Source organism: Denticeps clupeoides, chromosome 6, assembly GCF_900700375.1.
Source record: "Denticeps clupeoides chromosome 6, fDenClu1.1, whole genome shotgun sequence".
Lineage (NCBI taxonomy): Eukaryota > Metazoa > Chordata > Actinopteri > Clupeiformes > Denticipitidae > Denticeps > Denticeps clupeoides.
The window spans coordinates 4,534,057-4,547,813 of NC_041712.1; the positions used below are offsets into that span (position 1 = coordinate 4,534,057).

At 43.4% G+C, this 13,757-nt stretch overlaps 1 protein-coding gene across 1 annotated transcript; it reads right to left on the reverse strand.

Annotated features, from left to right (window-relative positions):
- Positions 1-1,643: 1,643 nt before the first annotated feature.
- LOC114792450 (nuclear cap-binding protein subunit 3-like) lies at positions 1,644-10,956 on the reverse strand. Its single transcript, XM_028983575.1, has 13 exons — positions 10,783-10,956; positions 10,365-10,430; positions 10,170-10,275; positions 7,414-7,539; positions 6,782-6,904; positions 5,725-5,825; positions 5,118-5,208; positions 4,854-4,953; positions 4,649-4,758; positions 3,793-4,078; positions 3,549-3,703; positions 2,329-2,508; positions 1,644-2,153 (listed from the first exon to the last, which is right to left on the reverse strand). Exons 1-13 carry the CDS (start codon positions 10,954-10,956, stop codon positions 1,867-1,869), a joined length of 1,905 nt encoding a protein of 634 aa, XP_028839408.1. The 3' UTR covers positions 1,644-1,866.
- Between the last annotated feature and the right edge of the window lie 2,801 nt (positions 10,957-13,757).

Here is a 13,757-nt window from a genome sequence, read left to right on the forward strand (position 1 = left end):
ATCATTGAGCATGTGTAGGGTAGGATGAGAGAAGAAGCATGGAAGATGAAACCAAAGAATATTGATGAACTCTGGGAGGCATGGAAGACTGCTTACTTTACTATTCCTGATGACTTAATCGATAAATTGTATGAATCCTTGCCAATCCGCATGGATGCAGTCCTTCAAGCTCATGGAAGTCATACAAGATATAAAATTTGGATCTCACAGCACCACTACTTAATTTGCTGACATGTTTTTGGATTTGCAGTAAATTTGTTAAATTTCTGTACAGGCGACCAAATTTTTGTCCTGCCAACATTTGACCTTTCTGTCTTGAATAAATGATAAATCTTTTTTCAGTGAAACTAATTCATTTCAATGCATTAAACATGATTTGGTAGGTTTTAGCTTTTCATATGAGCTATTTCTAACACAAATTGATTAATTAAAAGTCAGGTTAAAGCAGGTGTTTCTACAAAATAGATAAGCAACAAGACTTTTGTACTCTTACACCTATTGCACACTCACCCTACCCTGGAAAGCAGGTCACTTTCAGATTCACTCATCCTAAGCTTTCTCCCTAAGTGTTTTCCCTGAAATGCAGAAAATGCTGTAGTGTATGGGGCTGTCAACAGTAGGGTCAAATTTTATTTTAATCTAGTCATTTATGACTCTTATTGAATTATAACACCTCTTTTGTTATTGGGATGGCACCTAAAAACCCCAACCAACTGATATTCTGAAGGAAATTACAGATCTGCAACACAGAACAAACACAAAGATAACTTCATGCTTTTGGGGATAACGTTTATATGAAATTGTGCTTTCATCTCTTTAAACCCCTCCTGAACACCTCTCAATAACATGAGGGATCCAACTAAACTTCATTTGATATGGTCTTTTATTCATCCTCACACAGAGCTGTAAAAAGACCATGGTATCTACAAAACTGAGGACATCACTGTCCTTTCAATCCCTCACAAACAAGAACCCAATATAATAAAATCTCCTCCATTACCTCATGAAAGCAGCATCTTTATATATCCTTGACTGCCATGATCTTGTAGGTGCAGACTTTCACCCAGACCGTTTCACCAGACGGGATTTATGCAGCTTTAGGAATTCTGTGAGGTACACTACACCAACCCAGTCTAGGTGGAATTCATGCATGCCATGCCTGCAACTTCCAGTGGTGGACATGAACCACAGTGGTCTGCTCGGTCCACCAGAGAACAGGCACTACTTCCGCATCAGGAAAGCTCAGCCTGACCGTTTCCCCGACAACTGGTGTCATATGGTCTGGCACCAGCAGCAGGTGTTAGGGCACCAGAACACAATAGTCACATTGAAAATCTGTTCTTTACACAACATGGGCCAAATTTAAGGAATTGTAAGTTTAAATAATAATTTGTATGTATTATTTTAAATGGGTCCACAGACCTGAACCCCATACAAGGGTTATGCCCCACCCCTCGGCTGGCATTCAGGGAATGTATGTTTAAATTACAAACTACTACGTAGCTCTCCTAAAGCCTACAGGGCACTGGACGGTTTTCCAAAAATGAGTAAAGAGTAGTCTTCAAACAAACCAAAAAACTTCACAGAAATACAAACAGAATAAAATCTTATGAAAAGTATTTTAATATTTCAGTATACCCTAGGCCAGTCACTGGAGAATGGAGCATACCTTCAGCCAGACATAATAGTCTACATACACAGCATTCAGATCAACAAAAAACTAAATAAAAAAAAAAATAAAAACAGACATTTAATCCATGTCAGAGTTCAGTTCTGCAGATTTCAGCAGTCTCCATAGAGTCAGTCTGAACTATACATTGGGCATTTCTGAACAGAACACTTTTGTCCTCTTTTGCTCATATCTTCTCAGGACTCACTGTCCGAACCATTGCTGCTATCCCTGCTGACCTCAATCTGCAGTGATGGCAGGTTGTCCAGGCGACTCTTTTTCATCTGGCTGGACTGCTGCTTCTTTTGACTGATCATGGCTCCCCACACCTTCTGCAGCCGGGACTCCTCTTCCTCGTCATCACGAAACTGTGACGCCTCGTGCTCTTCACACTGCTGCCCACTTGACCCTGTGTGCTTCAGCCGACTAGAGGACTTCTGCTTAGCATCTGAATGAGCTGAGCCCAAACGGCTCCACAACCCTCCTGCGATGAAACACACATCGCTATGTTTGGAAATCACACTTTGATTTTAAGGGTCAAGGTAAGTCATTAGTAAAAGTGACATGAGCAACTGGTGTGTGTGTGTGTGTGTGTGTGTGTGTGTGTGAGAAGGGGGGGGGGGCGGCAGAGAAGGGGATTAGCTGTGAGAGAATCTTACTTTTTTTATCCTTGTCAGTATCTGAGTAAAGAGCACAGGCATCGGGTTTGGACATGCCCAGCCTGCTGTGGACTCCAGTGACTGGCTCATGGCGATGGGCGGGGCTTCTACGAGTATGGGGAGAGGAAGAGCGGCGGGACTCTGGGGAGTGAGGCCTTTTTCCCAGCCTCTGCCTCACACCTACACAATAAGAAAATGTATACATCCAGAATTTCAGTTATGCTCATTTCTCTGATCATAAACCAAGATATTTCAGTTTCTGAGATTATCTTGCTACAAGGTCAACTGAAGAACTCTCAGGATGAAACTGGGGTGATCATAACTAAAAACCAAATCTGCTCTGTGTCAGACTTAAGTTCTACATGAGCCTTTTTAGATTTTATGAAAAGTGTGTGATCATGGTTCTAAGGGATAAATAACATTTTATGCATGTTATATAAACCCAAAGTAAAATGTGTACAACTATACAGAAAAAAAAATTACATTAATTTTCTGTCTGTTGTGCACACCATGGGAAAGAAACATTACAACCCAGAATTTCTTTTGCTTCGTAGGGTGAATTTCGGATCATTAAAGGTCCCCTATCATGAAAATGTCACTTCACCTAGCCTGTCTATGGTCCTGCAGTGTAATGACTGTTTTGGCCATTCTGCTTCACCATTCGGAGAGTGGCAGCTAAGACAGTCAGATCTGGAATTTGTCCCCTTATGTTGTCATAAAGTTACCTCCCCTTTCTCATGCTATGTCCGCCCAGAGAATTTCCCACTCCTCCCCTAAAACATTATCTGCACCAACCGCCACGGCTTCCAAAAGTGAGAAGCACTGCAGTTGCTCACTGATTGGATGTAAAAATGAGCAGAAACATAATGTATTTTAACGTTAAGTTCAGTCACGCGAGACTCTGAAGAACCAGTAGGTTCATTATATTTTTTTCTTGATAACGTCAATTAGACTTCTATAGGCCGCTCTCCTAGTCGTCCATCCTCCTCAATACCATTTAAAGCTACAGACACTGAAATGGTGTGTCCTGCGGAAATCTCATTGTGGGACTGGATAAAAGTGGCTGTAATTCCGTATTAGGGGACCACTAAGACCTATAACAATGCAACCTCTGTGGCACCATGGCGGTTTGGGATTCGAACCCACAACCCAGCAGTTATGAGTCTACTTCCTTACCCGCTAGGCCACCACTGCGCTATAATCAGACAGTAACAGGCTACCTGTCTTTCCACTTGTAGAAGTCAAAGGACTTGTACTCTGAGACGGTCCATGTCTCTTCTCCTCCAGCAGCTGCCTGACATCTACCATTTTTTCTGGTTTGGTCCCATCTCCGATCCTGTTCCATACTGAAGCATCTTCACTTCTGCTGGCATTACTATAGAGAGACAACATTTCACAGGTCACGAGTGTCCGATTTACATGTGCATTTTCCAGTAAAATGCTATTTATGCATTGTACTCTCACCGTAGGTTTCGGAGCTGAGTCTCCACCTCATCAGCATACATGCTCATTTTCATGCTCTTCTTGGGTGAAGGCGCAGAGATCATCTTCAGTTCTAGGTCATAGTCCATTTCATCAGAGTCAGAAGAAGCAGAGGACGACCTGGTGGGGTGACTGCGCAGACTTCCCACCCCTCCATGACCACGGTCCCCCTCTGACTGGTACTCCACCACACGCTCATCAGCATCCATCTCTTCACCCTCCTCCTCCTCTTCCTCAATGGGCTCCTCTGGCAGATTCACTAGGTCAGCTACAACAGAAAGCAACTTCAAAGCCGTGTGCTGACAACACAGCCATACTCGGCCTGACCAACAAAGATGAAGATGAGGGTGGTACTGCCAGTCTCTGAAACACAACTGATTGTGGACTAGAATGGCAAAGTGCAGAAAACCTTTACCAAGCTGGAAGAGGAAATTCAAGGTCTAACCAATGATACTAAAAAGATAAAAGCAATGGTCCAGAAAGCTCTTTTTTCCGGACACTTAAGTTACAGGACAGGGCAACAAGCTAAAATAAAATAATAAACAGACTCCAGGTCAAGACCCAGAAGAAGAGCTTTAACCAACAAGCCTTTAAGATCCGGAACTGTAAGGTATTCTACACTCTCTCGTTCCTTGCTTACACTTTATACTCACAAGGAAGCTTGGCCTATATATTTCTGCACAGCTCTTTTTTGGTCTGTGTTCTCACGTGCACAAGCACGGGAACAAAAGGCAGATTTCTGGCAGAAGTGACTGTGCTCAATGTCTGACCAGAGACACCAGAAATTAATAAGGCTGATGATCTTCTGGCACGTGGCAGCAGATGAAAATAATCTTACCCGAGTGCCTGTGTGAGTATGGTGGCGTGAGACCCATACTGTCTCCTATTAGAGACTTTTTGGTCTTCAGAACATCTCGCTGGATTCTGCGTGTGTGATACCGACGCTTCCTGCAGCAACACAACAGAACTCAGGCCTGAACCCCGGTACAACTTAGTCACACAAGAACATTTGGATAAAAATAGCATCTCTTCTCTGTATTTACCAGGAGTTAGAGAGGATTCCCTTCATGCCCCCATAATTCGGGTTGCCATATTTCATATAGTAGCGACTCCTCCTGGCAGCACCCAGCTCCTTCTTATCATCTGAACAAATGCCACATACAAACCATATTATTCCACTGATGAAATAAGCAATTCATACCTACACTGCATAAGAGCGTGCACACACACACACACACACACACACACACACACACACACACACACACACACACACACAGACCCACACACCACAGGTCAACGCCCACCTTGAGTGGAAAAACGCAGAAACAGCTTGTTGCCCTTGAATGATTTGGCAGCAGGTCGAAAGTCATTCCTCAGAAGAGACTCCCTCTCCACCTAAGACCCAAAAAATAAATTCACAAAAACATAATACATTTTTTTTAGAAGAGCACACAGGATGATACATTTTTAATGAAACTATTGTTCTCATACACAAAATCAAAACCACAACATTAAAACCCACAGAAAGTGAATAACAAGTCGATAACAACCATAATCCAGTCACACACGTGTCGTTACAGGACATAAAAACTAACTAGGGTTGGATTACAAAAGGAGGAAACTTAACACTAATCTGACTACGTGATTGATTCAACATGGTTACAGCTTTCCATTTAAAACCTTATTTCACTGCAGTTCATACTTAAATAAACATTATAAAACTTCAATACATTATGGTGGGAGGAACCCGGAGAGCCCAGAGAAAACCCACAGCAACAAGGTGAGAACATGCAAACTCTTCACAAGGTCATGACCTTGGAGTTATGAGGCCATGCGGTGTACCGCTGTGCCAACATGCATCCGGAGTTTAATGTGGCTGGTGTGGATAAATATTTACACACAGACACACACCTCAGTCATCTCCGGTTTGTCCTCCTCGTTATTCTTCTTGTCCTTCTCATCCACCTCCCCCTCTTCTTCCTCGTAGTCAGACCTATGGCTTTCCTGGGCTTCTGTCAGGTGAAAAGCAGTTACCATGAGGAATTAATTGACTGTTGAGATTCTTTGTTGATCATTTGGAATTTGAATACCAACATTACCCAGAAGCAACGGACCATGTGACAGCAAAATGTACCTTCCGATAGCTCAAGTGGTATAACTCCCCCCTCCAGGGGGAGAAATGTTCATTAAAATAAATGAGCAGTAATTATATGATTACTTAATGGAACTGCAATAAAAATTATATTAATTCTAAAAATCGAATAAAAGATGAGGATCCTATTTATCCCAGGGTGTTTCTTTTCCCTCCACCCCAACCTTTCATCTGTCCATCTGTCCATCTGTCCAAACTGTGACCTTTTCTGGGATATGCTGCCATCCAATGCAACTCAATACCGCCACCTACCACATGCAATAAATGCTGTTTATATAAACCCCAGGGGCAGTGGTGGCCTAGTGCGTAAGAAAGCGGACCCGTAGTCGAAAGGTTGTGGGTTCAAGTTCCAAACCTCCAAGGTGCCACTGAGCTCTTCTGGATCAAGGTACAGTCCCCACACACTGCTCCCCACTGCTCACTAAAGGCAGAAATATACAGGCTGCGAGCTATGTATGCATAACCGTACACAGTGTACTTGCGGAAGGTTGTGGGTTCAACCTCCGAACCGGTTGTGGGTTCAAATTCCAAACCGCCAAGGTGCCACTGAGCAAAGTATCGTCCCCACACACTGCTCCCCAAATGCCTTTCATGGCTGCCCACTGCTCACTAAGGGTGATGGGTTAAATGAAAAGTGAACAATGCAGAGTTTCATCAATTTCTGTGTAAGTTTGCAAAAAATGATGCAAAGAATGCAGGACACAGACTGCGGTTGTACCTACGTACATAGTCAACCGTGGGTATATTTGTGCCTTAAGCAGCCTGGGTTAGGACACATTTTGTTCATTGTACATGTTGAAGTGCTACTCAACAAACCTTTTTCCTCTTGTACAAGTTGGGTGTCCTTGCTGCTGTCACCAGCGGCGGTCTCCTCTGGCATTGTGCTCATGTTGAGGAGGGCACGGGCAGAAGTGACATCGTCCAGCCACACAACGTTGCCTGAACGGAGAGGCGAGACAGTGGCTGTTTACAGGTCAAGCTTATCTACTGAACAGCTGTATAACACTGCATGGTCCTGATACCTGAGTTTGATTTTAATATCATTACATCAGATGTGGAAACTGCTATCCAACACTACAGCTGGTACTTTTCTGGGGAGTAGGGGTGACCTTGGCAGGGATGGTAACAACATGTTGATTAGGTTACAGTATTTGATTAAATTACAGTATAATTTGCGAAATGAGTAGTCACTTCTTCCTTATTTGCAACATTAATATTGTATTCAGGACAGACCTGTTGCAGTGCAGTTTAACATTTTTGAGAGCCAAATAAGAAAGTTTCTAAAAAGGGGGATTAACACCTACAAATGGGGGGTTCCTTCCTATCATCTCAAAGTCAGCCCCATCCTTAGATTGTTCAATCTCTACTCTAACATGTCAGAGTGGAGTAACCTGAAATAAATATTGCGATATAAAACTTTGCTTGCATCACTGCTTAACTGCACTCACAGGAAGCGTCGTCGATCCACTCAATGTGGGCAGGGGGGTAGTCCTTAAAATACCCAAATACCTCCTGGGTGCTCATGTCATCCACCCCGCTGAGATGTAGAGCCTCCAGACGCACCTTTGGAATGGCTACAAGGAACAGACACACAAAGGCAGAAATGAAGAATCGATTTCACAGCACCTCACACTGGGAGGGGAGAAGAGGAAAAAGAGACATGGCTGCCAGTGAGAGTGTCCAACACATGCATTTATTAAAATGGGGTGTGACAGATGAATACTCTGTAAATGTGCTATTATTTATTCAATACAGGATACTATGAAGGGAAGAGTCAAACCTATGGCGTACACATTCTCAGAAAAAAAACGTCTGGACATAATTATAGAGTTATGAACCATCACTTTTATCACGATTCGATTACGATTATCAGTGCCTTGGTATCAATGCATCCCATACATTTTCTACATTGCCACATGATGATTTCAAGCGCAAGAGGTCTCGTACACCTGTGTGGATTCTTTGGTTTGCTACAATAAGCAGAAAAACTGGCACCGTTCAGTTCCAGCTCACCTCGTAACAGTCATAAATACTGGTAGTTCTCCTTTAAATGCACTATGCTGTGGACGGAGTTAGTCGTCTGCCCTGGTCCTGCTGCAGATCTTGTCCAATCTCCTGTTGTCCCTTTTTATTAAATTTCATTTTGTAGTACATAATAGCTGTAACATTTGCTACATGTAATGTCCCTGTTTCATGTAAGATGATAATGTCGTGTTGTAGTTCTCTGGACACCCAGCTTTTCCTCCATTACCTTCATGTGTTTCAAAGTGGCAGAAAGAACACCAGCCCACTTTGAATCTACTGGTCCATTAATCGGAAGTTTGCCGAATCCTGAACCAGGATTTCCATTTATATGCTATAATGGAAATGTCTAACCAAACAACAGACAATCTCTGTGTGATTGCTGCTATATATATGTAATATTTTCTTATATTGCTCTGTGTGTGTGTGTGTGTGTGTATATATATATATATATATATCTCACCTTGTGTTTTGCTACTAGAACTACATTTCCCGTAGGGACCTTCCTGAGGGATTCATCAAGTTCTACCTACCTACACCTGTTAACTACATTAAAATGACCAGATTAATACTATATTGAAGCTTCTCTAATCTCTCCCTACATGACCTTCACAGGACCTTTGTCCCTCTGAACTGATGATATAATAGCATTTGAGATGATATAATGGCAGCTGTATGTTAACTGATTGATCTTAAAGGACACAGCGCCTTCTGACTTTTGTATAGACCATTTCTTACCAGCATGAGGTACTTGTTTGTGTGTGCAAACCAACTGGACGATCAACAACTTTTACAGCCGGGATCAGACTTTTAAGGATTAGCTGTAAACATGGGCACTTTCAGATAAGCAGATTTATTCTTATTACCATTCCGTGCATTGCAAATGCTCATAAATTTACACAACCACTCAAATATATGAAAATACATACACTGCTCAAGAAAATAAAGGGGACACACTTAAACAACACAACGCAAGTCCAAGTCAGTCATACTTGTGTGAAAGGCGTGGTCCTGCAGGTGGTGACCACAGACCATTTCTCACTTCCTATGCTTTCTGGCTGATGTTTTGGTCACTTTTGAATGCTGGTGGTTCTTTCACTCTACTTATCATGAGACAGAGTCTACAACGCACACAAGTGGCTCAGGTAATGCAGCTCATCCAGGATGGAACATCAACGCAAGCTGTAGTAAGAAGGTTTGCTGTGTCTGTCATCGTGGTGTCCACAGCATGGAGGCACTACCAGGAGACAGGCCAGTACATCAGGAGATGTGGAGGAGGAGGCCATAGGCTCCACTTTTGTGCAAGGAAGAACTGGAGGAGAACACCATGCAGCACTTATGTCACAGTACAACAAAGTTGGCAAATTCACCACTGGCACCCTGTACTCTTCACAGATGAAAGCAGGTTCACACTGAGCACATGTGACAGATGTGGCAGTCTGAAGATGCCGTGGAGAGTGTTCTCCAGCATGACCAGTTTGACAGTGGGTCAGTAATGGTGTGGGGTGGCATTTCTCCATGTGCTCGCCAGAGGTAGACTGACTGCCATTAGGTACCAAGATGAGATCCTCAAGACCCCTTGTGAGACCACATGCTGGTGCGGTTGGCTCTGGGTTCCTCCTAATGCAAGACAATGCTAGATGTGGCCGGCATGTGTCATCACTTCCTCTTAAGCGAAGGCATTGATGCTATGGACTGGCCGCCCGTTCCCCAAACCTGAATCCAACTGAGCCCATCATGTCATGCTCCATCCACCAACGCCACGTTGCACCACAGACTGTCTAGTCGTTGGTGGATTCTTTTGTCCAGGTCCCTCAGGAGACCATCTGCCACCTCATCAGGAGCATGTCCAGGCGTTGTAGGGAGGTCATACAAGCACGTGGAGGCCACACACACTACTGAGCTTCATTTTGACTTGTTTTAAGGACATTACATCAAAGTTGGATCGGACTGTAGTGTGCTTTTCCACTTTCATTTTGAATGTGACTCCAAATTCAGACCTCCATGGCCTGATTCATTTGATTTCCATCAATCATTTTTGTGATTTTGTGATTGTGCCATCAGTACATTCAACAACGCAAAAAAAATTAAATAAAAATACATTTATTCACTCAGATCTAGGATGTCTTTTTGTGCGCCCTTTATGTTTTCGAGCAGTGTGTGTGTCAAAACCCAGACCCACCTTTCCTTATCAGGTCCCTGTCCAGCACCACATTCCTCTTGACCAGGTCTGCTTCTGCACGAAAGTGGAAGCGCCTTGCTCGCTTCTCCTTTTTCTCCAGAGCCTCCTAAAAACAGCACAGAATTAACACTGTGATGTTACAGGTTTCGTGTAAAACACTCAGACTCTAGGCCTGCACTGGCAACAATGACCCACCTTGGAAGTAACATCAATTCCAGTGATGAACGTACCAGCCTTGTTTTCATATCTACGGCGCGTGTCCTGCATAAATAAGTCAAAAATACATTTTTTACATTTTTAAAACTCGAGATGCTAATCTGACGCAAACAGAAGTCCTTCCAGCTTTCAGCCAAACACAAGGAACCCCGGCCCACAAGAAAGCACCACAGCCGCCTTCACCACCCACAGCCCCCGGGTGTGTGTACGCGTTAGCCGAGCAAGCGAGTCCGAGATTAAAACCGTGCGTGTGAGTATCAGTTTGTTGAATTGAGGCGCCACAGCACCCAGCATCGGCCCGGGTGAAGCGGAAGCTCCCGCCGTGACGTCCCATCCGCGGAATCGGGGCTCCGACGAGGCCTGAGCTTCGTGCTATGCGTCTTTAGCAGTTACGCACCGGCAACAGTTCCTTCAGGGAGCGCCGCACTGTGATGTCCTCAAGCTCCAACTCCCCTTCCTCGACCTCCATAGGCTCCGAGCGGGGATCGACATCGGAATCAGCATCGGAATCCGAGCGGTCTGAGGCGCTATCAGATTTGACGGACACCCGTATGCTTCGGACCGCCGCCATGCTAATTCAGCGACCGCCGGAGCGCAGAGCGTGTGGAAAGACTAGCTGGGACACTTCCGGGTAGTCACGTGATGTACATGGCATCTCTGATTTGATGAGAGGGTAATCGCTGCAGAAAATGGGCGTTTCTTATCCAGTAACGGGAACGCCTACCATCCAAAATGGGCGTTTCTTAGCCACCAGCGGTCCAATCACGGTTACCGTAGCCGCCGTTGGTGGATTATAGGAAAAGCAACCTGGAAGACGCCACAAATATTTGTGCGAAAGCCTTTTGTTTCGTAATGCTTTCAGCCTGCGAGATGACAAGATGATAAGATGAAAAATGATAAGATGTGAAGAAATGACCGTAACAAGTGCAACAGCAATAAGCAAACTTCTTGATACACTACTCACAATAAATCAGGGATGTTGTTATTACATGAGTTCTTATCCTAATTGCTCTGAATTGTAATGAAGTAAGTAAAAATTCCCTTTGATATTACTAATAATGTATAAGAAGAAACACCATTTTCATTACTTTAATATTTATAACTCCAAAAATGTAGACAATAACATGGATAGCCCCAAATAGCAAAAATTGTCAATGTCAGTTGCGGGTGTTTTCACCATTTGCTGCAATGACAGCTTGACAGCGACGTCTCATGCTCCTCACTCGCCTCATGATGTTGTTCTGAGGCAATGCGTTCCATTCTTCCACAAGTGCTATGCGCTGTTCTGCCAGGTCACGTGGGGTACGATCATTCAGTCTCTGCTTCAACTAGTCCCAGACATGCTGTATGGGGTCTATGGGGTCTCTATGGGGTCAGGGGACATTCCAACTTCCTGAAGTCGAGCTGTGACAATTCTGCCATGATGTGGTGGAGCATTATCATCCATGAACAGAAAGTTGGGGGTGTGCTAGCGGAATGGGGGGATGATGATGATGATGATGGGTTCTATGATGTCTCTGAGGTAAGAATGTGCAGTGACTGAGCCATGTACAATAACCAAATATGTTTTGCGCTGACTGGTGATTCCTGCCCAGACTGTTGAACCTCCTCCACCAAAGCAAACCCTGGTGACCATGTTGACCTCAGAGTATCGCTCACCTCACCTTCTCCTGCAATGCTGACGTGACACTCATCAGTGAACAGGACGATCTTGGTGTCAGTGGAGTCACCTGCATGGGTCGTCTGGCATTCAAACCAAAGCAGTGGAGTTGCTTGCTAATGGTTTGTCTGGAAACCCTAGTACCCCTTGCATCTCGTAAAAATAATCATAAAATAATCAAATGACTCCACATCGCGTGACACAACAAATCGATTATGAAATCAGTCTGAAACAGATTTAAAAGTTAGTAGATTTCCCCATGATGCTGACACAAACACATACTCAACACCAGAAATTCAACTGCCTCAATCCTACACAGCAAAAAGGGCAGGAAGGCCATTTTTTCATAGTTGGTCCTTCTGCTGTACAGTGATGCTCTGTAGAAATGAAATGGCTCGCTACTGTTAATACCCACGGCGTCTGCAAAAAGCCTTGGAGTTTGGATTGTCTGGAGTCTGAACCATCATGTTGCTGCAATCTCCAGATCCTGCAGGTTCACTCTCTACAACATTCGCAAGATTAGGCCTTTTCTCTCGCAACAGGCTACGCAGCTCCTCGTCCAGGCAATGGTCATCTCCAAACTCGACTTGTGTAACTCTCTCCTGGCTGGAGCCTCTGCAGTCACCATAAAACCACTCCAGATGATCCAAAATATGGCAGCCCGTCTCATCTTAAATCAGCCGAAACACACCCGTGTTACACCGGAGTTCAATGGTTACACTAGATTTATAAGTAGTTTTAGTTTCTTTTTTTCTTTTAGTTTCTTATTTCCTAAAGACTTTTTTGTTTTTGAGACCCGGTTCAGGTCTCTTGGACACATGGCGTGAGCTGTGAGAGGTGCGTGGGGTTTGTGTGCAAAAAGTTATTTCTTTCATTTCAATTTATGTACATATTAGGAATATTTTGCATGTGTGTTATTTTGTGAATATTTTTTTATGTTCTTTTAATACTGTATATTGTAGAGAGAGGTTCAGAAAGACGCAATGTGTGACGCGATGTTCTGACGCCACCTTGCTTTTTGTACAGGAATGCAGTATTGTAAATTGTGAATGCTTTATGTTGATGTTCAGTTCTCTTGGACACATGGCGTGAGTTGTGAGAGTAGAGAGGTGCAGAAAGACGCGATGTGTGACGCGATGATGCTTTTTGTACAGAATACACTTTGCACAGAAAATCTCTTGGGTGTCAGCTCATCATTTGTGGTTCAAGAAACGAAATTAAAAAAATTACACAATGCATAAGAAGAACCGCTACACTATGATGACTTTCACCTTGATATTTTAGCACGGATGTATACCTAGCCGAATTGCACTGTAGTGGGCAAGAACGAGTCTTCGAACTGTGAAATTACCACATCACACGTGACGTGGTAACATGAATGCAGTTATTTAACTGAATAAACAGTTGGTAAACACAAGTACATCTTATTGAACAAAAACCCGTTCTCAAAGACTTACTTTTAGTCATTATTTGGGTAGCACACATATTCTGAATGCCTTCAGCAGAATTCAAATGAGCCATTTTAATCTAGATTAATGTAGATTCATGTAGATTAGTCTAGAATCTAGATTAATTTAGTTTAATCTAGATTAATTCCAAGATTACAGTGAGATTAATCTAGATTAAGAAAATTAATCTATGCCCACCGCTAATAAATATATATATAAATTTTTTCTTCGTCTAGCACTAAACAATCTCCGAGCATGCTCTTT

Coding starts and splice junctions, on each gene's coding strand:
- LOC114792450 (XM_028983575.1), bottom strand. CDS start 10,956: ATGGCGGCGGTCCGAAGCATACGGGTGTCCGTCAAATCTGATAGCGCC. Junction 6,905..7,413: donor GTGGATCGACGACGCTTCCT/GTGAGTGCAGTT, acceptor CTCTCCGTTCAG/GCAACGTTGTGTGGCTGGAC. Junction 4,079..4,648: donor ATACTCACACAGGCACTCGG/GTAAGATTATTT, acceptor TTTCTGTTGTAG/CTGACCTAGTGAATCTGCCA.